Source organism: Cinclus cinclus, chromosome 14 (assembly GCF_963662255.1).
Source record: "Cinclus cinclus chromosome 14, bCinCin1.1, whole genome shotgun sequence".
Classification (NCBI taxonomy): Eukaryota; Metazoa; Chordata; class Aves; order Passeriformes; family Cinclidae; genus Cinclus; species Cinclus cinclus.
In genome coordinates, this window is record NC_085059.1 from 5,962,584 (window position 1) to 5,989,352 (window position 26,769).

General features: G+C 47.2%; 1 protein-coding gene across 1 annotated transcript in view; it reads left to right on the forward strand.

Moving 5' to 3' along the window:
* The window catches only part of NRG2 (neuregulin 2), a 152,007-nt gene that overhangs the window by 119,150 nt on the left and 6,088 nt on the right, over positions 1-26,769 (forward strand). The window contains exons 4-8 of the mRNA XM_062502048.1: positions 3,091-3,211; positions 12,633-12,691; positions 20,719-20,742; positions 24,945-25,047; positions 25,930-26,053. Coding sequence (XP_062358032.1) covers positions 3,091-3,211; positions 12,633-12,691; positions 20,719-20,742; positions 24,945-25,047; positions 25,930-26,053 — 431 coding nt within the window. The remainder of the gene's footprint in view (positions 1-3,090; positions 3,212-12,632; positions 12,692-20,718; positions 20,743-24,944; positions 25,048-25,929; positions 26,054-26,769) is intronic.

Below are 26,769 nucleotides of genomic sequence, written 5' to 3' on the forward strand. Positions count from 1 at the left end.
AGAATCCAACAAAGGCCACTAAATGTGACTTCACTGTAGCTGCCTTGGGTTGTTTCTGAGCTGCCCATCCTGGGTGGGCCTAAGGAAGATTATCATTGTGTGCTCATGCTCATCTTCTTTTTTAAGCTTTGCCACTGTTGGGGCTAAGGCAGGGCTTTTGCTTGACCAGTGTTATAGTCTAAAACAGCCTCATTTCCTGATGCTCTTTTCTCAATAGGGAACTGCCTCTCTCTGTGGCCTTTGCTACATCTCTCTGCTGACAAATGGACTGTAGTAAAATGATTCCATGATTCAGTTTTAAAACACTGTGCTTCTTTGGGATAAAAGGCAAGGTACTTCAGGAGAAAGGGTTTAAAGGGTAATGACATTAGCAAGATGCTTCTAGTAGAGGTGGTCAGCCACATATTTTCCTGACAGGCACAGCTCTAATGACAGCTTTCCCCTAGAAGTGCCCAACATGCCCAAGCCTCAACCATGTCAGGCTCTTTTGTTTAAAAGGGACCAAACTGTTTCTATGGGATGAAGATCCCATGCAAACTCTGGCTGATGAGCCCTGTAATCCTCCCTGGTATCACATCACACAGCACTGCATTTTCCCATCCACCTTTCTTGGTGGGTTGGGTCTTTTCTTATCTGGGAGGCTTCTGGGTTCTGTTTTCAGTTCTCCCTCTCTGGCCTTCTCTTGCTGTGGCAAGGCTTGCTCCAAAATCATTCCCTGTAGGGTCTGTGATGTAAGACCTTGCCAGATGGATTGTTTTGCTTTCTACCAAGTGGTGTATTTGATGGCTGCAAGGGGTGACAGCTCCCTGCAGCCTGTGCTTGTTCTTCATCCACGTGCCTTTCAATTTACACCAGCTCTTTGGCTGATGAAGTTTCAGTGCTCCTTGATCCAATAGCACACATACAGAGACCCACAGCTCTCCAGTCCTGAATAGAAATGTGCTACTATCTTGTAAAGGTATAAATTATAAAGTCTTGTCTGTATAATGAGTCTGCATTCCCCAGATAAATTACACAGACTCATAATGGCTTTAGCTTTTAGTTACCATTAATCTTAACTGGAAGGGAGTGCTGAATTTCCTGCAGAAGTGTGGGATTCAGATTTTTGAAAGAGTTTTACTGGAGGCTTGGTCAAGCCATCCTCTACTCCAACACCCCAGTGTGTGCACAGTGCTGTCCACATTTGGCTCCCAGCTGGTTGGCAGGACGTGTCCTCAGGGAGCAGCTGCTGTCCCAGGGTTGTGAGCATTTTGGGTCTCTGCTGGATTGTTTTCCATTAGCAGAGCACTTTGGGACAACTTGCTGTGCCCTGGATAACTGTGAAAAGACAGAGCCAGAGGCAGTGGTTATTCGAGGCAAAGCATGGAAATAGCTTTGCTCCGTGCACAACCCCAGCCGGTCAGTCAGAGGGAGGCATCCACTTCCTTATGGGAGTGGAAGACAATGGATGGGACAGCACATGGGTTCAAGCAAACTGAGCAGTGAGCTTGGCCCTGCCCTGAGCCATGCACAGGTACAGCGTGGGCTGCTCCAGCTGGGCACAGCCCAGTGGGAATCTCCTCCTTCCGAGAGACGCGGACCTCACCCGTGCAGAGAGTCCCAAAAACGTGACACCCAGAGCAGACTTGTCTTCTGTTCTGTGCATCAGCCACAAATGAGAGGCTTCACAAGGGAGCCCTCCTTGGTCTGGGAGATGTTCCCAGCAATGCTGGGCTGGAGCTGGAGCTGGGAATGCAGCCCTTGGCTCTGGCTGCAGCCGGAGGCAGTCTCGGAGCCCCTGCAGAGGTGGGATGAGCACAGGGGGTGCCCAGGAGTGGGGAGCAGCCCTGGCTCCCTCTGGGACAGGCCATGGATTGCCCTGCTGCTCCTCCTGTGGCTCTGATGGCTCCTGCCTGCCTCTGGTTCAAGCTTTCTTCCTCGAATCCTGTGTCAGTGAGGAGTTTCAGTCTCAGTGATGTTGTCACTAACCTCTCCACGAGGCTCGTTCATGCTTTGGAAAACAGGATGGAGGAGAACATCTCCTCAGAAGCCTTGACTACAGCATGAAAGGTGATGTAAAGTAGTCAGTAGGCACACTGCCGGAGGTGTAATTGTGATGGGGTCTGAGCAAGGTGGGTAGTCCAGGAAAGGGAGCTATTTTTAATGAGGTTAAGTGTTCAGTTGTAAAAAACCCATGCTTTTTAGTGCCCAGCGCTTCTTAGATGTAGGTGAAGAAGGGTCTACATTCCCCAGATCTGCTCAACTTCTGTAACCTGTATCAGTGCTCTGAAAACTGATATTTTTTCCTTCCTAGAAGCTTCTGTTTTCTTACAGCTTTGGGCTGTAAGCTTATCAGAGTCTCTCGGAGAGAGGGATTACAGTGCAATTCTGCAGACTACCTTCAGGTTTTCTTGCCGCTTACAGGTCTGTAAAGCTTTTCTCTAGAAAGAAGCTTAGATTTGGAAAAGCACCTGTATCCCAGGAAACTTGAGTCATGCTGGCTGACTCCCTCAAAGCATGAGCTTGGGCTGGCTTCTGCTGCGTCTGTTGGGGCAGCCCAGCTGTGGCAGGACAGAGAGGGACAGATGGAGCTGTTCTTGCTTGTGCCAGACCTGCTCCTGGCTCTGAAAACTCAGCTGGCAGAGGTATGGAGCAATGCAAAGTCACCTGCAGCACCTCTGGGTCTGGGGCCAGTGTCCTGATGCGTTCAGGACTCAGCAGCACATCACTGTGGCTCTGCAGCTCACTCCTGACCTCCTGCTCGCCTGCTGGCACAGCGTTCTGAGCATGAGGGAGGGACAAGGACAGTGGGAAAGGGGCACTTCCCTACAGATTGCCAAAAAAAGAGAGATCGTGTACCACATGCTGGCTGCTTAGAGGAAGATGAGTCTTCAACTCCTCACTCACTTGGCTCCTTTTGCTGGGAAAGGGAGGGTCAAGTTGCAGCCCTGGGACCTGAAGGTGGGTCTGAAGGCACAGGCTAAGGTTTGTAGCTCTGGGGATTTTACTTTGGCAAATGAACTCGTAGAAAATTATCTAAGGAAGCAGGATTGCCCAACAAAGGAAATAACAATATATCCTTTTTGTGTGTGTTTTTGTTTTCCCCTGCAGTAACCACAACTCTCTCCTCCTGGTCTGGGCATGCCAGAAAATGCAACGAAACAGCCAAGTCCTATTGTGTCAATGGAGGGGTGTGCTACTACATCGAGGGGATTAATCAGCTGTCGTGCAAGTAAGTGAGTGGAGTTCTTGTGTCAATATGGAAATTTCTTGGCTGAGGGAAGAGGAGACCTTTGTGCAACTGCCAGAGTAGGGGGGAGCTCTGAAATTCTCCTGGCAATTGAAGTTTGAGCTGTGCAGGTTCAGAAAGCAGAACTCGAGGGGCAGGGGTGGGAGGGGCAAGGATTCGTATTTTCCTTTTTTGTGTGCATGCCACTGTTCACTTTTCCTGGCTTTTCTCCCTCTAAGAATATGTTTGTCCCGGCTGTTTCTTTTCCCTTTCTCCCCTTTCTCCTCTGCAGCTTCAGGGAAATTTAGGTCCCTGAGCTGACAGGACCTGTCCTCCAGTCAGGGGCACTTTCAGGAGCACAGCCTCCTCCCTCTCCCTTGACTGGAGGGGTCCCTCACTGAGACCTGCCCCAACCTCTCCTGTATCTCATGGTCCTGGGGTTAACCCCCAGCTCTTCCCCTCTCTGTGCAGCTTTGTGGCCACCGTGGGATGTTTGTTTCCCCCTTCAAACCCGCAAGAAAAAACAGAGACATGTACTAAGTTATCCTTAAAATGAGCTTTGAAGAGTTTGAAGTGGGGCTGCACAGCCTGAGGGATGTGGAATGGGATGTGAGACTTTTTCACTCCTGGTTCAGGGCCAGAAAGGCCAATAGCATCTCACACCTCACCCCCCAAGCCTAACAGTGCCTATGGAAAAGCTGTGCAGTGTGATTGCCAGTGCTGGAGATGCAGGTACCCAGAGCTCACCTGTACCTGCCCCTGGGCTCCTGCACAGTGAGCAGGAGGTGTTGCATTCACTGAGCTGATGGAATCCTCTTCTGAGCTCACCCAGGCATCACTGCCCAGCTTAGAGAAGCCCAGAGCTGACAATTTTCTCCTTTTGGAAGCCAGAGACCTCTCAGTGGAGACACACGGTATTTACATCTGTGGATGTCAGCCCAGCAGCACTGCAGGATGTGATGCTCATCAGGTACCTCAGCTCCACCTGAACCCCTCGTGGAAAGCCTGTGGGCTGGATCATGCTGAGCACAGCTCCCCCCTTCTCCTGGTACTCCTTTTTTTCAGCAGGGAGCAGCAGAAAAGGCCATGTGGAAATGTTTCCTGCTGAGCTCTTGTGCTCTTGCTTTCCAGTGTGGGGTCAGCTGTGGTGGAAGGAGCATCTCCCAGTTCTCCCAGACTTGCCCCTTAGACACAGAAAGAGCTGGGTAGGACAGAAACCAGAAGCTGTGGCTTCCACTTTTCCCATGTGTATGGAGTGGGAGCAGCCCTTATCCACCACAGCCCTGTGCTCTAGTGTAGTTGTCACTGCCACTGGCTTCTTGATGGCATCATGGGTTCATCTTGTCAGTGTTCCCCACAGAAAACAGAGGGGAAGCCTCACGTGATGGTTGAAGTCACAACCACCATTCTGGGGCAGCTGTAGCCCAGGAAGCCTCAGAAATTCCAGTCTTTCCATTCTGGGAAGGTCTGAACCCTGGAAGTCTGGAGGAGTGTATGAATCAATATCTGTAAACAATATGGTCATGGCAGAGGCACAGATTTCAGGGCTATTTGTTTTGGGAAGAACCTAAATCCAGATCAAGATTCAAATGGGATCAATTTCTAGTTACAAGAAGAATTACCTAAATTCTCAGCATACATAAGAATCACTTTTTCCTGATGAAGGATACTGTGGTAGTTGCCAAACATCTTCAGCAGACTGTTTTAACCAAAGTAATTCCAGCCTCATGAAGAAACAGCCTGCCTTCCAACCAGGCTGCTCTGACAGCTGAGGAACAGAGGGAACGCTCAGTGATGGATTCCATTAAGATTTTATGTGCCACACCAAACAGACCTAATTATTTCATACCATTTGAAAGCCTGAATTCTTCACTTTGCAGATGGTAAAATGTTATCCTTTTCTGATGAGTTCCAAGGTACCAATTCCTAAAACCAGATGGGAACTGAACAGGCATGTGTGGAAGGGCAGGGAAGTGTTCCCCAGGAGAAAGTGCTGGGAAGGTCTGCACTGTCGCTGCTCCACTGCCAGAAAAGGTGGCTCCATGTTCACAGAAACCCAGGGGACCCAAGTGCCTTCCACACAGCACAGCCACTTCTGATCTTACTGCTTGAGGAGATCTCTGGATGTTCATTCTCCTTGGGTGTTTTTATCATTAAATCTCAGACTGAAGATAAGAAAACCTGGCTTTTGAAGTGGCGTAATTTTAGAGTTTCTGGATTCTGGAGGATAATAGCTATTGAGGAATGCAGAAGCATTTGAGCTGAAGAGTGTTTCCCATAAAATGGCTCTCCCAGTGGCAAGGGTGAGTTTTGGGGAGAGTGCTGATGAATAAACAGACTTCACCTTTGCCTGCAAACAAGGAGCTGATGAGTTCCACATTGCACCAAGACAGGAGATCTGCTGCTGTGATTTGTGAAAGATGCAGGAGGAGAAAGGAGAAGAGGCGAAGATACAGGCTTCAAAGTTCATCTCTGATGTCTGCAACTGGAGTCTTGGCCCTCCAGCCCCACTGTGCCTCTGAGCCAGGGGCATGAAGAGATCATTAGGCTTGCTCACAACCTCTTCAAATGCTTTGAAGATCAACAAGAGCCACGTGAGCAGCTCCAGCCAGAAACGTGTCCATGTGCTGTTTCCATGTCACTCTTCCAGAGTTAGCAGGGCCTTGAGGGGATCACCTGGCACCCTGTGCCAGCTTGCAGCCCTCCCTCACTGAATGTTCAGTGGATTCTATCCCCCAACACCCATGTGGAGTCACCAGCCTTTCCAGCACCAGGTACCAGAATTTTAGGGTGTTCTTGTTCACTGCCTGCCACTCCTGCGATTCAGTGGGTTCCATTCCTGCAGCTGTCTAGATGTTCCCCCTGGCAGTCTGGACCAAAAACAGCAGAGGAGTTCTCAGATAATTTCTTTTCCTGATGTGGTTCATGCTCGATTTGAAACAAATATCGCCTAAATTGGCAGCTGGCCTTTTATTATTATTTTATAACAGGCTTCCCAGAAACATGTTCCTCCTGGTCTTTTAAATCCTGGGGAACAAAGTATTTGGTTGTAATCCCACTTCCTCCCTCCCTTTTTAATATACTTCAGATAGACCTTGGACAAAGCATTTTCTTCACTGAGGAAGAGCCCAGAATGGACTTGGATCTACTCCAGGAATTGTGTCTTTCTGGATTGTGTTCTTCCATAATTTTGTCCTTAATTTGAAGTAAATTCTACACATGCTGGTGTCAAAGGAAACTTGAACATAAAGCAATGTGTGCTGTTATCCTGACTCTGCAAACAGACCACCTGGTCTGGTTAGATGGGAGAAATGGGACCTGCCTCAACTATTTCTGCAAATTTTCCGCATAAACCTGGGAAATGACAGAGCCACACCCAGACAGAACTGACTCAGCAGCCCCTGTAAATTAAAAAGCCCCAGACTCTTGACTGGAAGAATTTCTCGACCGTTCTCCAGATCATTTTGCTCAGAGAGGCCTTAGGGGCTGGATGCCAGGGCAGTGACAGGTTTGAGTAGAGCACACTGTGGTGCCACCAAGGGGATGCACACCAGCAAGTCTCCAGGCCTTGAGCTGGGCTGGGACACAACAGTGGTGCCTGGTTTGTTGTGTCCCGTCAAACAGTGTTGGGATGACTGGCAGCCTCTGCTCTTGGATCTGCCTCCATCCTGGAGCCCAGTGAGTCCTTGGCACAACTTAGAGCACTTGGAGGCTGCTCTAATCTTTTATTGCTGGGTGCCCCACAGGGTTGTGCTATCCAAAGAGCAGAAATGCTCTTTTTCCCAATTAGTTCTTGGCACACATTAGGTATAGTTGGGGTCTTCCCAGCCAAACAAAGCAAGCAAGTCAGGTCTCATCACTGCAGAGCCTTCTCTGCCCACTAAAGTGCTCTTCACATCTCTTTTGTGTGGTCAGTGGAATCAAAGTGATCTGCCCTGGGCCAAGATATTGTGTGGGATCAGCAGACCTGAAGAGTATTACAGAGCAAGACCCCCACATCATGTTGGACTAGTTGTGCTCACAAGAATCAGGCTGTAGGATTTACAAATGCTGACAGATAAACAGACTCTCTGTTTTTGGGGTGACAGCTCTGCCTTATGTGGGAAAGGCAGATCAGAGGCCTGGAGCACCTCAGGCAAAAAGTGAAAGTCAAGGAGAGAATAAAAAGCAAAACAAAGCAAAAGGAGAAAAGATCAGATCATTTTAAAATTAATTGATGAGTCCAAGTCACCAGTTCTCAAAATCACATGTTCACCATCTCCAAGTATATTGTTTCCTGGAGATTTTCCCAGGAAAAAGAAAGATCATTCTAAAGGGTTGGCCACACTGCCAGAGCACCATCCAAAGATGTGACTATCCCTGGGATCCTGTATGGCCATGGTCCTCCTGGCAGCACTGTTTGCTCAGCTGCCCTGTGGTATCTGGAGCTGTTCCACCCTCCCGGTGGCATTTGGTCAGCACCAGCTGCTCATTGCACAGCCACGAGGACGTGCCACAGATGTACAAGCTGTCCTGTGGGGAGGTGTTGCAACGTCCTTGGAAACGAGCTAGGGGTGAAAATCTCCACATCCTGTTCCAAAATCCCCCGAACCAGCCAGGACTCGTTCCTTGGGTTTTGCATGCTGTTTATCTTGGGTGATGAGATTGGGTACCTTTTCAGGTTCAAGTGGCCCGTCTGTGCCTCGTGCTCAATGCACTGTGACTGTAGCAGACCCTTGGGATCCGTCAGAGTGTGGAAGCTGATCCTGCAGCAGCAAAGGCTCAGTGAAGGCAGCGATGCAGTTCCTGCAGCCGGAGCTGCACCGCTGCCGTCACTGAGCCCAGCAGTGGATGTCCCTGAGGTTTGGACTCCACTCTGCAGCAAACATGCCTTGATTAGCTGCTCTGGAGAAGGCCTTCGAGTTTATTCTGGTTGCTTTCTCTTCTTCCCATCAGTGATTTTGTGGAGTCCAGCCTTTTGTGGCTCTCCAGAGCCTGATCATCTGGGACTGGTCAGGGGACAATGACAGAACTGTCTTCTTTTTCAGCCCTTCCCACAAAAAAAAGCAACGTGCTTGAAACATTTTTTTTTTCCCATTTGCTTACTTCAGTGCATTGTGTCCTTCTGCTATGGCTTGTTTTTATCACGTCATTTTGAAGCACCTGCTCATTCACATTTGTCTGTAGCATGGATTGCTTTATGAGAGCCACCAAATTTAGCATATTTTAATTAAGATCTGGGGGTGCAAAGGAAATGTGCCTACCCTTGCAAGATTTAGAGCAACAGCTGGACAGAAAAGTTTTGCTTCCAGCAGGCAGACTATGATAATGAATTAAAAGTAGCAAATCATAATTAACAATGATTATTGCCCTGCCCTAATACAGGGCAAAATGTCGAAGTTCCTCAATTTTCAGAAATAAGTGCCCAGCAAACATCACAGAAATGAGTCATTCAAACTATTTTGGTTTTTACTTTTTGAGATGCTTTACTTGACTGATCATCTTACTGCATTTTTGTTACCATGTAAATATCTCACTGCAATTCATCCTGAACCCAAGAGCAGAATTTTGTGAATGTTTTCAAAATGCGGTTATTAAAAAAAATAAAAGGTCTTAGGGTCAAAACTAAAATAATGGGATATTTTCCAGCAATAATAGAAAACAGAACCTGGACAGAAAAATCCCTGACCGGTTTTATCAATGGCATTTGCAAGTAATTTTCAGAGGTAGCAATTAGACAGAGAGAGGTGGAATTAAGCAAGGGCAGTTTTGGGAGTCTCCACTCAGGCTAGAGAGGGGACAAGGTGCTGTCTGCAAGAGACTGGTGCAGCCTTGTCCTCCCCCATTCCTACAGACACACCCTTGTCCACTTCCCTTGGCCTTTTGGGAGAGACCCATTGTGCCTCTGTGAATGCACCATAAAGTCCAAAGGTGTTACTTGCAGGAAAGTCCATCATCTGTGAAGTCCCTGCAAGAGTTTTCCAAAGAAGGAGTGACTTGATTTTTTTGGGACAGCCGTCCAGAACCTCTTGAGTAAAATCCATGATCAAAGACCAGCTCACAGCTCTCAGCTTCTGTGAGCCTTAACTTTCAGGTATATTCTCACTGCAGAAGAGCTGCCCTCACCTCAGGCAGCAGATTTTAATGCAGAAGGGATGATCTCCACTGCTCTTCCTGTCCACACTGGGAGACCCATGTGCCAAGCAAGCTGGAAATTTCTTTCCTTGAAGTCACATCTGGGGCCACAGTAATAAATCGTCTTCAGCAGCCTAGAAGTTAGAGACAGATTTTTTTTAAAAAAGGAACCAAAAGCACTGCATGCTCTCAAAGATCTTCTGGTCACTGCCTCTGCCTGCAGCCTTGCTTATGAGGAACCAGAACCCAGGTATGCAGGGGTGGCACATTGTCTTGACAGCTTGTACACAAGCTTGAGAGGTGACTGAAGGTGCTCTTGTTCAGGGGGGCTTTTTTCTGTCACTTCTCCCAGTGCTGAATCATTGAATAGCTAAAGATGAAAGGCCTGAACTGTCCTAGACATAGAGAACAAAGTTGTCTACTGCCTTCTGTCTTGAGAGCTCTTCTCCCTACCCACGCTTGCCTGACTGCAGAGATCTGAAGATGGGCTATATGGTAGCTGTCATGGCATCAAGCTTCCTTTACACCTTTTTGATTTGCTTTTTCACTTCTTACCAATTCCTTTCTCTGGGCTTTTATTTCTTTCTACCAGTTCTCCCATTATTTCAGGTCTTTCCTTAATGGCATGCAGCCTCAGTATCACTAGAGTTCCAGCCTTGGCTGACCTCTTGCAGATGTGAACCTGAGATAGTTCTAGCTCCTTTCTGACAAAACACCCCTTTTTTGGGGTGGGTGGGACAATTGCTTCATTCAGCAGCTCCCTTGAGGCCCTTTGGTGTGCTCACAACGTCCAGGAAATCTCAGATCCCAGACAGATGGGAAGCACGTTGCAAGCTAAATTGGATTCCCTTGAAGACTCTGTGAATAAGTTCCTGACTCTATCAGAAGTGATGAATAAACTTTAAAAAGGATTGGAAAGACACCTTCTCTTTTGGATTCCTTGCTCAAATCCCAGTGCAATCTCTGAAGGGTTTCTGCAGTCCTACTTCCCTGGGGCTCTTTGTGAATCTGTGCCACCCAGTGCCTCAGGTTTGTGCTGTTTTATTGACAACTGGGCATTTTCTTCATTTCCCAGCACCAGCTTCCTCTGCTTCACTGCAGGGAAGGTGAACAGGCCTCCGGTGTGATGGTCATTTTTTGGGCTGAACTTTCCTGGGGAGCTGGTTTGGTATGGCTGGCACACCTCCCTTTCCTGTGCCCCAAGATGAATGTCAAAGAATGAGAAAAAAAGCACAATTTTTCAAATATATTTCCCTGACCAGGGAGTTCAATTTTCAGTTTCAGAAGTGACTTGGATGCTGAGAAACTGAAGTGTATGACTGGAGAGCTCAGTGCAGCCTCATGCAGAGCCATACCCTAAAGTTCTCCATGAGCTGTTTGGGATGCAGAAATAGCCCAACACAATCCCACTGAGAGGTGTGAGCCCAGAGCCCAAAAACCCAGATGCCGACCCACATTCGGTCATGGGCAGTGAGGGTGCAGCAGGTTTTTTTGCACAGCCCAGGCCCACCCAAACTGCAGTGAAATCCAGCAAGAAATCAAGTGCCAAAGCCAGGTCAGTCTATATCCATGATGAAGTGCACTGCTAAAAATCAAGGTTTTCTGCATGGATCCTGGACCTGGACCTGGACCTGGACCTGGACCTGGACCTGGACCTGGACCTGGACCTGGACCTGGACATGTCCCACCCCACCCCACCAGATGCACAGGCTGGGAGCAGTTGCCTGACACTGTGCTGTGGCTGTTCCAACCTCTTGCTGTCCTTTGCAGTGACACTGACATCAGCCTTGGCCTCTGATTCATCTGTGTTTTACTGAGGTGTCTTTCAGTCCTTTCCTTGTTGACCACTTGCAGATCACTGTGGGACCTTGAGATCTTGTGGGTGGCGAGTTAGGAAGGTTTGACGTGTACCAGGTGCAGAGTCTGCAGCTCTGCTCACAAAAAGTTGGAAAACAGATGTTAAAATGCTATAAAGATAAAGCCCTCTTAAGCTCAGAGGAAAGAGAGGTCTGTTGAGAAGGGAGGGAGCTGTGGGACAGGGAGGTGAGAGCTGGGACTTCAAGAAAACTAGGGATACTGTGCAGGACTATCCAAGGAATATCCAGAAGAAAACATGTGGAGGGAGGGAGGGAGGGAGGAGAAGTGTTTTACCGTGGCAGGCTGGGCTCCCATCGTTTCCCAGGCTCACTTGCAGCTGCAGTGCAGAGGGTGCAGGTGCTGCTCACCCTGGATGGTTCTGCAGCTCCTGCTGCACCCCTGCCTAAGGCTCTGTGCTCCCCTGGCACAGCTGGGGACTGCTCTGAGGAGCTACACGTGGGCTGGTGGCAATGCCTGGTGGCCTTTGACTGCAGGGCACCTTCCCTGCCACCTGAGCACCGTGAATGTGCAGCTGGTGCCCATGAGCTGGCACATCTCAGCCCATAGGTAACCTAGGCCAGGACAGCCTGAGAGATTTGGACAGCATGTGAGACCCCTTCAGCTCAGCCTTCTTCTCTGTCCCTTCCTCTGTTAACACAGAGTCTCTGCACATGCTTTCTCTCTAACCACCCCGTGAACACCCCATGAGTACTTCTGGGGTCATAACGGGGAGATGCTTTCCACACCCAGTGCTCACTGTCACCTGAGCAGCTGCTCACTGCTTTTGGTGCCTCTTGCCAGTCTGCAGAGCAGCTCCACAGAGTCTCTGAAAGTAGCATCCAGCCCATCTCAGTCTTCCTGCCAGCTGGTGCTTCTAGCAGGTGAGAAGGAAGGAGGCAGGCAGAGCAGGACAGAGCAGGAAGGGTTTGGCTGCCTGCTTGAAGACCCAGGCCTAAACCAGAGCTGGAACACTGATGTTGCAGGTGCCTGGTTAAAGCAAAGACTAAGTACGCATGTAAAGCCTTTATTTTTTCCATTCATCACAATGCACTTTTTAATTTCTGACCTTAGCCTCAAAAACTGTGCCAGACATGTTCTGTGATTTCTCCCCTTTTCCCCTCCAGATGTCCAAATGGATTCTTCGGACAGAGATGTTTGGAGAAACTGCCTTTGCGATTGTACATGCCAGATCCTAAGCAAAGTATGTTTGAAGACAAAAAATGCACCACACTACTTAAAACCTCCCGGGCACAGCGGTGGATGTAGAGTGGTCTAGTCAGGGATGGCTCTTGGTCTCAGCTTTGGGTAGGGCTTAGGGCTGCAGGTAAGGGTGAAGGCTGAAAGCAGACAGATAGGAGCCGTGGAAGGGAACAGAAGGGGCCTCAGTTCAGCCTGTTTGGGTGTCATTTTGCTATCTTGTTTCTCTCTTTTCTGGTTTTCTCTCTTCCGGTAGGTGTCCGATCGAATTCACAGGAGACCGGTGTCAGCATTTCGCAATGGTCAGCTTCTCCAGTATGTCTCTTTCTACTTCTCTCTCTCCTTGTTGTTGTAGCTCTGTGTCGTGTCCTTAAAGCAGGTTCTTCTGTTCTCCAAGAGCCCTCTTCCCATCTTGTGCGCTCCCAGCTCTGCTTGGTCCTAAGAGGAGCTGTGAGGTGTCCAAGAGGAGAACTGGGGTTCATTATCTCTCCGTTTGTTAGAATGGGCTCTGCTTTCATTTCTGACTGAACTGGATGCTGCTTTCTCTTTTCAGGCAAAATGCAAACGAGGCCCGAGTTTATGTGGTGGGTGTGCTGTGTGAGATAAGCCTGTGCTGTGTGTGGAGCTGGACCTGCCAGCATTGCTATGCTGACATGGACTGTGCTGTGCAGGGCAGGATTTGGGCATTTTCCCTGTGCAGAGCAGGAGATGTGTATCTTCCCTGTTCAGGGCAGGATTTGGACATTTTCTCTGTGCTGTGCAGGGCAGAAGATGTGCATCTTCCCTGTGCAGGGCAGGATTTGGGCATTTTTCCTGTGCAGGGCAGGAGATGTGCATCTTCCCTGTGCAGAGCAGGAGATGTGCATTTTCCCACCACTCCTGCCAGACAGGTGTGAGTCTCCTTGAACCCCAGGTGGGAATCACAGTGAGGGTGTGACTGTAATGAAATCATTTTACAGTCGTGTCATAGAGGTCAGGCTGGTGGCTGCCACTGCCTCAGGGCTTCCAAACCTCACTGCCATGCAGGATACAGGATAAACCTGCCAAATGGGCATCAGACTATGACACAGAGGTGTTCCTGTCTCTCCAAGGTTGTTGGACAGCCTTGTGTATGGGATTGAGCCTAACTACAGTGACCCGTCCTTTAAAGCATTCAGTGGGTATAAATACCCTAAAGCCTTTGCACTTAGTGCTTCCCAGTTTCTAGTTTCCAGTTCCTACAAGTCTCACTTATAGACATAGCTATAGACATAGACATATAGAATTAGCTCATGGTGGTCAAGGTGGATGATTTTTCTGGGTCATTATTCAGTAAGTGTCCCAGCATCAGTGGGATCCTGGTCAGGGTAAGGACTGACCTGAAAGGAGATACAGGAAAATTGTGACCCTTCTGTGATTGTCCCTGAAACCCATGCTGCCTCCACACTGGCTGCTTGGGCCCACCATAAATGGTGGGTTTAAAAAGAGGCTTTTTAAAAAGAGCCAGGGAAGAGGCTTTAATTAGTGGTAACCAGAGGAGAAACGCCTCTTCACGATGGCTCCTTGATTGCCAGAACCCTTCTCCTACTGCTCTGTGAGGAATCCTGCCGTCCTCATCCCGAACTGGCAATTGCAGGAGTCTCATTAGCACGTGCTAATAGCTGGCAAATGGTGGAATTAGACTCCCTTGCATGGAGCATACAGACAAGATGCAAATGCACTTTGTGGGGCCCTTGGGACAGCTCAATGTTTTTACATTGCCTTTTGTTCCAAATTGGCTTCTGAAGTTGAAACCTCCATTGATTTATCCTCCCAGACGCCAATATCCAAGCAAGCTCTTCTTAAAATGACAACCCAAAATGTTCTATTTTGATCTTTCACCTGATGCTAAAGGATTTCCTTCCCTCTTGGAAGCACTGGGTGCCAGGGCCCTGGCTGCAGCCAGCAGTGGGATGCTCACCTCACCCCACGGAGCTGATTTGAAGCATGTTTCATGAGGTGGTGTCCAACAGGCTTAAACATTATTGCTGCCATGCTGCAAAACCAAAAAAAGGGGTGAAAATGAGTTTTATGTCAGGAAAATGCCTTTTTGAGAGCATTAATGGCAGGAGTAAACGGCATGTGGCTTTTTTTCCCCAACTTGCAGAATCCAGCTTTTAATGGGACTGAGATTTGTTTTGATTTTATTCACGTGTTAGAGGAACAATGCCAGCTTTAAAACTGACACATGTACATTTCCTTACCACAAATCTGCTTTAACCACAGCATAGTAAGGTAAAAAAAAAGCTTAACGATCCAGGCTACCTGTCTGAACTTGGATAAAATTCATATAAGAAGATGATTCATACGTGTTTATAGCTGTTTTCACTTTCAGGTCACAGTTGGGTAATATAGATAGCAGCAGCACTGAAGAAAAGCTTGCACTGAACTTGCTGTTTTTCTGAGTAGGAAAAGCATTTCACTCAAGTGTGGACCCTGCAAATGCTTGCCTTCTACTTTGATCAATAATTAGGGCACAGTAGAAGTTGCTGATGTTCCATAATTCACTCAATGCTTCATCCCATATGGGCTCTGACAGGCCAAAAGCTGAAACAGATTAAAAATGAGGTTCAGGCATTTCCAGTGGAAATAAAATAGCTCTGTCCTGATTCATGTTTTGAGAACACTGCCAGCATTTGACAGATACTTAAATAAGGACACCTACATTGGTGTTGTTTTAAATGTATTTGGAGTATTTCAGGTTTTCAGGCCTAGATTGGATCCTTCTGATTCTTTAATATGAATATTAAATATGAAAATTACTTTTAGTAGGTATATCCCAGGGCTGAGCAAAGTCTCTGCAGAGTGAGCTAAATTGAAGGTGCTGCTCTGAAAAGATGTGCCAGATATTTTGCTGAATTTGGGCCACAGATGGAGATGGTCCAGCATCCCAGCATCGTGCCAGATGTTGTGTGTCCTCATTTTGGGAGCAGCTTCCTACCTCTCTGGTTTAAACCCTCATTCACATTTTGCTCAGGTAAAGCTCCCCATGTTCTCCAGGCTGTCTTTGTGTCTTTGACAGGGAGCTCTGGAGGTCTGTTGTTCTCTGATTGCCCAAAACACCTGCTAGAAAACTGCAGTCATGAAGATAAAAATTAGGTGTATTTAGATAGGTTTTCTCACATGTGATATTTCTTTATGTTGCTGTTCCAACCATTTGAGCAGGTGCATAGTGCCAGCCCTTCTGGATATATACACCACTGCTTGAAAATGAAGAGAAAATGTTAAAGATGGTTTTCTTTTTTCCCCATGTCACACTCACACTGTTGCTATTTTCTACCAGATTGGTGCAGAAAAACTCACTAGGAATTATATTAGTGGAGTAGCTCAGAGATACCCCAGTCTGTCCTGACTCTGTCCACACATAAGGCTGAGGGGTCAAGGTTAGGACATCATTTTGTTTGGGCTTTAACTAACCTGTGAGAAGAAAACCTTATAGAGGGATATTAAAGCAACAGTTAAATCAGTTAAAATTTAAACTGCAGAGAATTTGTAGCAGTGAACAGAGGGGATAGTGATTGTCTGCAATTGCTGTGTAAAACTGAGGAATGCCCTGGCAGATGAGAACAGAGAGAGTTATTTCCATGGCTGATGAGTCATGAAATCCTCTTACTAAAACATTTTCCACATCAAGGTCCTCATGACTCTGTGTGTCCACAGACAAACTCGTGGGAGTAGCTGTCAGGTGGCTCCTGTGGCACAGGTACCTGCAGAGCCACAGGTCACAGGTGTCTCTGTCCCTGCATTAGTGAGAATAGAACACCTCAAACTCTGTCTCCACAGCCAGAATGAATCCACAGCAATGCTATCCATGGATCATTTAGCCTCTGCAGCCAGATTTTCCCCTCTGTTGGTGCACCTGGGTGAAAAGTGCAGCAATATCCAAAAGGGTCAGGAATTCTTTCTGAGAGTTTCTGCTGGGTGCTGGATGCTCACCCAGTGTAGAGCTCCTGGGTCCAGCTCCACAGGCACAGCTATGGCTTGTAGCTCTTCCCAGAAGACAGAACCATGTCTAAAATCATCCTTCCTAAGGATGTTGCCTAAGAAACTCTTTGTTCAAAGCAGTACTGGCACCTACATTTCATAGCTGCCCTTCTACATCAAGAGTAGATCAAGATCTACCTCTATCTCCTGTATTCGACAAGCAACTTTTCAGGTCTTTGTTAAATCCTCCTGGAGGTTTACCAATAACTTGTCAGGCTTTGGGCTGGCTGGTTGTAAAGGTTTTGTAAAACATGCTGGTAGCTGTTTCAGTCCTGGTGCAGCTGAGATCCTGGAAGTTAAACGTGGTCAGCAGGAACATTTATACGTTTCCTAAGTCTGCACGTTTGGATTCTTTCCACTTGTGATTTATGGAATAGTTCAGAAAATTGGGATCAAGTTTTATATTTATGCTTCCCTCTTGCCTGTGGAAACTGAAACTTCGTCTTAACTTTGCTGTTTATTCATCTCCACAAATAATCATCACCAATCTGGAGGACAAATGTCATGCCATTCATCTTGGTTAGCGAAGCATTTTCATTTTTGTGATCCAATTAAAATTGCAGGCTGTAGCCTGCCTGTAAACACCCTAGAACAGAGCTGACATTCATATGCAATGTGGTCTATCATATTCTCCATTTTTACCCCATATTTAATTCTTGGTTTCTTTACAAATTGAATTTTAATTCGCAGTTGGAGCCTTTCTACTGGAAAGACAGAGCAGGATTTTCAGGTGTCCCTTGGGAGAGCAGCTTTGTCTTCAGCCTGTTCCCACAGCCATCGTGGAACAGTGTGGGTTTATTGGGTGAGAGTCTTCTTGTTTTCCTGGAGGTTGGTCCCTCTTCCCCAGCACTCACCAAGCTGTGGCCAGGGGTGTGTTGGTCACCACCCTGACAGGTAGAAGTGACCCTTCTGGTGAGTGGCCTCTGGAACCTGGCTCCTTGTGCTGAGGTCAAGTGCCCCTGTGAGCAGAGGGATAAATGTACCACCTTGAGCTCTTCTGGGAAAGTCTAGATCTGAATTTTAGCTTCTCTGTTCACCTCACTTATTCAGCAGTGGCTTCCTACCTGCTGTGACTGCAATATAAAAATGATAAGTGAAAGATTATTTCTTTATTTTAACTAAATTTCTGCTTCCTCCTCCACCTCTCACTCATCTGACCCCCAAACCATTATTTAGCAGCACTTTAAATCCCACATCCCCAGACATTCTGCAGCTTCCATTCAGTGACAGGGTAACTGCTGACTTCTGAATTACAGGGTGATGCCTGTGCTCTGGTGTGGCTGGGTAATTGCAGGGTGTTTGTGGTTTAGCATGCCAGGGTTATCCCCCTCCCCAGGACACAGCACAGGTTACCCTTGGGATCTCCTAAAGTTGCTCATCCACAGCAGATTTTGAATACTCTGTTGTTTTGTGTTTGGACTCTTGAGGGCGACCAAATTTGTTTTATTGCTGCAGTACTGGAGAAGGTGAATGGCTGTGGAGTTTGTGGAACATTTTCAGGCTTTCTGTTCTTGGAGGTCCCACGTGTCACCCAGCACTTAGCACAGGCATAGTGTCCTTTGTCCCCATCGTGACCCCCTGTCTTCCATTGCTCCCTGGACGCCCTGGGAAAAACCTGAATCAGAGTCCTGCAAGTGCTGCTCTTGTCAATGCAATTGATTTGCAACAAAATTGTCATCAATTTATTATCTTGCTAGTCCTCAGATGTCAATTCTCCACTTTGTTTCTTGCCTTGGAGCATGCTCTGTGTCCCAGAGAACATATTTTGAGGGAATAATGTGCAGTAACTAAACATCTTATTGATGTTCTTGGGCAATCTGAAGACCAAGTGAGCACAGCCACAGTTTTCACAGATGTTTGCTAAGGATTTTGTCCTTTTTAATCATCCTATAAATCTACAGTTCAGTGAGAGTCATCTTGCTTGAGGTCTTAGTCCTCCAGGAATACTTTAAATTAAATGGTTTTGTCTGTTCATCTTTTAAAGTAACTACGATACATCATAGTCACAAAGTCACTGCAGATGAAGTTAATGCAGGACTTTGTCTTTCGTCTGGTGCTGAGAAAAAGGATTTTCAGAAAGATTCAGGAGGCACGTTTGGAATGAGATTTTAAAAAAGAAAGCCCTCATGTCCCCAGCTCAGGTAGCTTGTGGAGTGCCACAGCAGTCCAGGGTTGCCCCTTGCCCTGACAGGGAGGATGTGTGCAGTGCAGACACAAGGATGATGATGAAGATTATGAGAAAAATGCTGTGCCCATTTCCTCAGCCTGCAGCTGCCATCTCAGGGCTGTCTCACTCCCGTTTATTTGTGTTGTGGCCTCTGGATAAATTACTTCCAATGGAGCTTGTCCTGTTGAAGCTGGCGAGAACAAGAAATACGGAGAGATTTAGAGGCCTTGGGGTGACAAAACAAGGGGGAATGGCTTCAAACTGACAGAGAGCAGGTTTAGGTTGGGTATGAGCAAGGAATTCTTCCTTGTGATGGTAATGAGACACTGGCACAGGTTTCCCAGCCAGCTGGCTGTATCTGCTCCCTGAGGCTGGGGAGCCAAAAGAAACAGCACTTCTGACATGAGAGGGACAGTGGGAAGGCTTAAGCTCCTCAGGTCCTGCCCACCACCTCTGTTCTCACAGGCATTTCTGAGTTTGCAAAAAAATCATGAAAATGTTTTGAACTGCGTCCATTTGTAGCTGCAGATGTTGCAGAAAATCTTGAAACAGGGAGGAACATGTGTGTGCAGACGGACCAACAGCTTAGATTTATATTGATGGATGAAATTTGAGGTATCTCTACATGCATTTGTCAGTGTCAGGGGAAACAGGTGTGTGCACTGGTAGGAAGACTTAGGAATAGGTCAGGGCTGGATGTGATAACCAAGTGGTTTAGGATGAATATATTCTGTCCAGTTCTCTGCTGCCCACCACGTGATGTCCACGTCACTGCCATGTGTACAAAATTACTGTGAAATACTCTTTAGTGTTTGCCATTCCTTTTACACAGATGTGAGAAGTGAAGCGGAGAGCAGCCAGGTTTTGTGGCCTTTAAATTATACAAAATCTTCAAAAACCCCAACTTCCCCCTACAAAACACCCCCAAACATCAGCGTTGGTTTGAAGAGAAGAACCTGCTTTAGAACACGTGTTTACATGTTCTGTAAGAATTAGTGCTAATTCCCACCCCCCCCCCCCCACCTAAATTTTGAACAGCACTACAAAAGAAAGCCAATATTTCTGTGCAGCAAAAAGCAGTTCCTATGGAAAATATAGTAAATAAATCTGGACATCTCCAAGCTGCAAATAATCTTGTGTGTATGGTGTTGGGAGCAGCAGAGCCCACTTTTGTGTATGGTGGTAAGTATGGAGAACTTTCATGTTTACCTAAGAAAAGCTGTCTTTAGGTGAGGTCTGTACCAGGATAATTACTAAAATCCAGGATACCTGTTTTGCACTGTTGATTCATTGCATAAACTCCTGCGCTTAGCACTGTCACTGCAAGATGAGCTGCAATCTCACTTGTGCTGAATATGAATCTGAAAGAACATGTTCCGATCCGGGCTTTTTGCAGCACACTAAAACAATGCAGAGCCACGGCAGGAGTGCAGTTTGGAAGGCCACGGGCTGCGGGGAAGCTTTCAGTGCAATTTGCACTTTTAGATCCATTGCCTTGCCCGGGCGCCTCGTCCCTCGCAGCATCCGTGGTTGGGGCAGCTCCAGGCTGGCAGGGCAGGATGGAGGGGTTGTGCTGCCAGGGCTGCTGTGCCCCTGGGCCAGGGCTCGGGGTGCGGGCAAGCCCCAAGTCCCAGCAGGAGACCCCACACCCCTGTGCCCAGCGCTCCTCTCCGGAGCACAGCCCCGGGCACGCCAGGGTCTGGGAGACCAGCCAGGGCAGATTTGCCCCGTGCAAAGGGAATGAATGGTTTTTACCAGGCTCATGCAGCCTCTATGTGTTTTGACCTGTCAGGAGTTGTTTCAGAACAAGTGTACCTTTCCTTTTTTTTTTTTTTTATCTTTTTTTTTTTTTTTTTTCCCCCTGCCTTAACAGTGAATTCCATATCAGGTACTAACAAACATGGCTCATCTCAAAAGAATTCATAATTAACTGAAAGAATTCATAATTAACTTCCACTGCAATTTGTTTGGGTCTTTCTTTGCATAACATGTGAGTTGTGGTGGGGGTTTGAAATGCTCTGAAGCGTACAGTGTCTCTGTGTGAGTGCTGCTGAGCCTACCAAAAGCTAACCTGCTGTAACTGCACAGTGTGTGTGTTTGTATTTTAGAGTTCTCTGACAGACCTGTTTTTCTTTTTCTCTTTCTCTTCCTTGTCTTCTTTCTGCATTGGCAGAGCATCTTGGATTTGAATTAAAGGGTATGGAACAACCATTCATTTATTAATCAGAAGCCATTAAGAGCTTCCAACATTATATTTATGGCTTTAATGGGATGATTAAAAAATCAGCTGTTCTGTTCTTTTCCCTGGCACCAAGATAGATTTTTGGATTGAAAAAAAAAAATAAACCAAAAAAACAAAACAACAACCAAAACCAAAACAAAGCAAACCAAAAAATTCTAAACATAAACCTAGAAAAATGCACGTGTATTTTTAGCAGCACTTTTTTCTTTGTTCCAAGCAGCAGCGTGGTGTGTGTGGCAGGATGTGGATGTTACAATTGCCATACATCTCCATTCAGCATGCTTTTGTGCATTTAACTGAAAACCTGGAGTCTTGTGTCCATCCAAAAGATTGCCAGCAGGCACTGCTTGGGAATGGGCAGGCATTCCAGGAATGGGAAGACAAGTTCTAGAAATATCAGGGCTGTTGTAGAAATTGCCATCCCAGACACACTCACCTCCAGCAGATCCTGCAAAGGGTCGGGATGAGTTTTGCCATTCCTCCTCCTGAAATTTAGCAGCTCATTTTGGTTCTTGAGCAGGATGAAATCGTTCCAAGGAAGATGGCATGAGACAAGTTAGTCTAGAAAACTGTCCCAGGGAAGTCAGTAGTTGCCCATAAGAGTGGAGGGTGTAATGCTGAGCACCCCAGTGGCAAGCTTGGGAAAATACTGCAGTAAGTTAAATGCTTTTTAAAATATCCCCTTTGGGCATTTACCTGCTCCTACCCAGTTGCTCACAGTCATATAGTTTTCTTTCCATTCTCTTCAGTCTGGTTGTAGGTATACACCAAGTTATCCCTTGAAAAAGCAGTTGGGAAATCAAGCCCTGGAGGCAAGTTTTCCCTGGAGTGTACAAGCCAAGAGCAGGGAGGGCTGGCCAGGAGGGAGCGGAGAGATTGGGCAGCCTGGGATAGTGGAAGGTGTCCCTGCCCATGGCAGGGGGGTTGGAACAATGAGCTTTAAGGTCCCTTCCAACCCAAACCATTCAAGGATTCTGTGATGATTCTATGACTGATCACTTCACTTAAAATCATTGGCCTGGCAGTGTCAACCAGAGCAGATCTTCACATGAATATGCTTCAATTCCCTTTGCTGGAGGACTGGGGACACCAGTCTTTCAGTTATGGATCCTAAATTGCCTTCTGAGGTCCCTGAGGTGGAGGAACATTTACTAACTGAAGCTGGAGAAATGTATCTCCTCTAGTTTTTGGATGCCTGATTCCCCAGGACTGGTGTTCATGCCCCTCATGCAAAAAAAAAAAAAAAAAGTGTGAATTTTAGTAGATTCATTTATTTATAAAATTCATTTTAATTTTAATAGGGTGCTTCAGAGAAAGCGGTGCTGCTAATGCTAATGCACATGAACAAACTTTGAAATTGAGGATTTTTGACATCCCTTTTTTGTTGACCTTCTGTCCTTTTCCTCATCCATTCTCAATGCCATCACATCCTGTTCCCAGTCTGCAGTCGTCTCTCCTCTGTCATTCGTCTGTGCCTGTCATGCATTGCTGTGACACCATGGCTGGACTGTGTCTCTGTCAGCATTGTGTGGCACCACATGGCTTGTTCACAGTGTTTGCTGCTGTAAAAGTGATGCTGCTGATGAAGACGTGGTGTTTGTAGAGCATAGAGACACAAATGGACCAGTCCTGCTCTGGGATGTTACCTGCTCAAACACAACGTTGCAGTGTGCACTCTCTTATTTCCTTTCTGTTGTTGATGAGATGGTTTTGTGCAACGTGAGGACGTTACTGAGCATCAGCTTTAATGAGATGTTGGGAGCCAAGCTAAGTTACTATCAGCATATCATTCAATTTTTAGTTTGCAGCAGTGATGCACAGCCTTGCACTTCACTGCTTTGTGTAGCAGAGCTGTCAGCTCGAGAGAGAGAGGCCAAATCTGCATTTCTGATGGACTGAAACGTGCCCTGTGCAATTCAGGTGAAGGTTCAGGACAGTCAGACGCACCAGAGTCAGGGTCCCATAGTGACACCATCACCAGAACAAAGGCTGGGATTTGAGCCTTGGCCAAAGAATTTTGTCCTGTTAATAGGTAAAAACCCCCAGCCAAATAAACAAACAAAACCCCCAAACTAACAACAACAAAAAATCCACAAACACCCCCCCCGCCCCCCCCACATCCATAGTTTTAATGTCTTTGCTCTTCCTCCTCCATGATTCAACAGGAATTATTTAGGCTTAAGGAAAAAAGTCTTTGTTGCAAAAAAAAAAAAAAAAATAGCATTGCTATTGCAGATTTTTTTGGAAAAATTGGCTTGATGGTTGAGTCCATGCTGAAAATAACTGACCTCCCTCCCAGCTTTTTTTTTAAGTATTTTTTTGCTGGGTAGAAGCAAAATTCTTGCCCAGTGCCATCTATAACCAGCATGTGATCCCAGCTGGTTTTCCTAATTTGTATAAAATTTCTGAAGCTCTTGTATGAAGGAGAGAGCTGTACAACACTAATCCAGGTCCCAAAGATGTGCAAGAGCAAGACAACGTGTCTGCCATGGTTGCTGATGCCTGGAATAAGGCACCCATACAAAAGAAACATGCCATTGAAGGAGGATTTTCACCCCAGAGTGGGATTTTGCCCCATTTAAGCTCCACCTGGTTCCTTGTATGGAAAAAAACAGCCCCCCCCCAAAAAAAAAAAAACACAAGAAAGTTTCATTTATTATATTTTCCATCTTCATGCCAGGGTTGTCTTTCTTGCCAGCCCTTGTTTACCAAGCCTTTCTCCATTCCCATTTTGAGAGTTTAGAAAGAGGTAACCATTTTTCCTAGAACCTTGGTTTTTTTCCTCCAAAAATGTTTTTTTCAATCTAGGATGGCAAGCTGAAATTATTCTAAATATCCAGTTGTCTGGAATATTTCATTGCTTCCCACTGACTTGGTTTTTGCTGAAGTCTAGTCCCGGGGTTTCTGGGACCAGACCTGTTTCTCTTCTGGTTTTGTATTTGAGTGTTTGGTGGCTCAGGGGGTGTTCAAGGTATTTTGAGTGGTGTGGTGAAGCACACTGAGCATGGCATGACTTTTATTGCCTAATCCAGATAGGAAAAGAAAATTCAATGCATATTAAAGAAGGCACAAACCCCAGTAAGTTTAACACTAACACACAGTGTAAGGGAATGAGGACTTTGTTCATAGCTGCTGAACTGAAACACTCATGGCAGCTCTGCACTGAATCCTTCTCTCAGTCATCCAGCTGGAGAAACAAATTGCCTCTTGGTGGAGGTTGCTGGATGTCACATCTGCTCTGGGGTAGCCATGGAGGAAGAGATGTCCTTACCATGGTATTGCTGCCTTGGTGCAGTGCAAACGAGATCCAAGCATTTCCTGGGACCTTTTGCTGATGGGAATGAATCCCCTCACTTCCAGCATGGTCTGGGTTTTGATGCAAGTGACTGGCTCTTCTGTTCTGAAAGGCAGCCTGTGGCACTTGGTGGTACTTGAGAGGGGCAGCAGCAAGCTGCTTGCATTCTGTGTGTGCCTCTGAGCTACCTGATGCAATGGTATGAATCCTAGGGTTTCATTAAAAATCCATAGCTGGTTGCTGTATTTCAATCACTCCACTCCCTTTTCTTTGCCTGACACACTATCACTTTTCCATCCTCATGCTGGTTTTTGACTGTTCCAGGATGTCCCTTTCAGCACCTACATGCTTTGGGGCTTGTTGCTGGGTGGTCCTCCCACACCACCCTGCTCCAGGGCATGCAGCAGCTGGCAGAGGCATCCTGAGCCGGGCAGAGCAGAGCCTGGGATCAGGGATACAGTGTGTGTGTGTGCTCATGGGGAGTGGGGCATGCTCCAGGGCTTCTGTGCTAGGTGATCAAGGCACCAGAAAGGGGGCACCTGCTGGAAGGGAGAGGAGAGTCGTGGGGCTTTTTGACATTAGTCACAGTGGGAAGAGAAGGGAAAGTGAGAAGTGTGAGTGCAGAAGAGGTGAGCTATGGAGGGAGAGAGAGCAAAGGCGCAGGGAGACAAAAAGACTATTGAGGGGTGAGGAAGGTTGGGCTCAGGTCTGGGGCAGCCACTAGGCAGGCAGTGCATTGGTAGGAGGTCTGCCCGAGCCCTGTCCTCTGTCTCACCCCCGTGCAGTGCTGGCTCCTGTGAAGCCAGATGCAGCCCTGGTGCTGGAGCCCATCAGTAACTGGTTCCTTTCTCTCCATTTGCAGAAGCAGAGGAGCTCTACCAGAAGAGGGTTTTAACCATCACCGGAATCTGTGTTGCCTTGCTTGTGGTGGGCATCGTCTGTGTGGTAGCTTACTGTAAAACCAAGTGAGTATGGGGGGCTGACAGGCAAGAACTGGCCACAGGTTAGTGAGTGACAGCGTTCACATTCCACACTTCCATGCTTCTCACCCAAATGCTATTTTTAGGAGATGATGTGCTGTGGTACTCCCAGGAAGGTCTCATGCAGCAGGCCAGTGAAGCTGTCTACCAGAGTACAAATAGGATGTTTTCCTGGCACCATTTGCTTGTTGCCTGGAACAGCATCATTTTACCCAGCCGGGTGATGCTGTGTTACGGGGAAAAGCCTGCCCCCAAGCCAGCAGCTCAGCTTCTGCCAGCAGAAGCACACTGGGCTGTTGTGCAGGAGCTGTGGGCTCAGCCATGCACATTGCAGGAACTTTCAGAGCAATCCTAATGGAACAGGAGACTTGGGAGCCTCTTTTATGGTCAGCCTTCCCTGCCCAGACAGCACTTTCATCCCTACTCAGCCCGCACCTCAGCTGAGGGTGACCTAGGACTCAGTGGGTCTTGTGGAGCAAATGTCCCACCATGGCTTTGCCACTTGGTGGCACTTGCCTTCATGTAGGACAGGTCAAGTGCTCTTCCACCAAGGCCAAGTCAGGACTTGCTTCCCCTTTTCCTTCTCCCCACTTTTCTCCTTCACTGCCAGCCGGCTCTGCTACATTGTGCTGGGCCTTGTCTTGGAAAGGGGACCCTGAAGCCAGCTTCCTAAATTGTCCACGAGAACAAAAGTTGACGTTTTGTTTGGAAAAGCAGTAGGAGGCGTTAAGCGTTGAGCGCCTTGTTTGGTGTTGTTTGCAACTTTCTGCAAACACCACTGGAACATTCACATGTCCAAGACTTCCCTTCTCTTTCATCTCTGGGAGCAGAGAGGAGTGTTCCTAATAGTTTTTTTCTGTTCTAAAGGAAACAAAGAAAACAAATGCATAACCACTTGCGGCAGAACATGTGTCCTGCTCATCAAAACCGGAGCCTTGCGAACGGGCCAAGCCATCCGCGTTTGGATCCTGAGGAAATCCAAATGGCTGATGTAAGACTCTTTGCCTCCACCTCCGTGAGTGCTGCTGAGGGGCTGTTTTCTGCCAGGGGTTTGATGTGGATGTGTATCCTTACACACCTCTGTGCTTGTGTGTGAGGAGCAAAGCACAGACAAACTTGAGCAAAAAGAAAGATTCTGCATAGAAACATTTCCAAAACCAACATCTGAAGGGAAATGTGATTTTGCTTTGAAGTGCAGGATGAGATTCAGGCATTTGAGATAGTCAGTTTGTTTTGATTAATCAAGTGTGACCCTGATTTCCACTAGGAGAGATATTCCCAGTGTTTCCTATTTATTATGCTATCCTGTCAAATCCCATTTTGCTGGATGACAAATGGGATCAGCGTGGCAGTGGCTGGAGCCACTGTGGTGAAGCACATCATGGTGATATGGTCAGCTGTCCATCAGCCCACCTGCCCATGCCTGGGCTTCTGTCCTGGGCAAGGTGGCAAGTCCTGGTGGCATGCCACTGTCACACCAATGGTGGCAGCAATCTAAATGTCTTTAGGACAGGATCCAGAGGGAAGTTCAGCCACTCTCGTGACTACAATTGTACAAGATTCCCATCAAACCTCGTGAACTCAACAGGGCCATCAATGGGCTTAAGTGCCTTGGTGGACCAAGGCCTTGGAAAAGGTCAGAAAAAGGGAAGGGGGATGCAGAGCCAAACAAGAAGTACTGTTAGAAATGAGTCCACTGAATCAGCT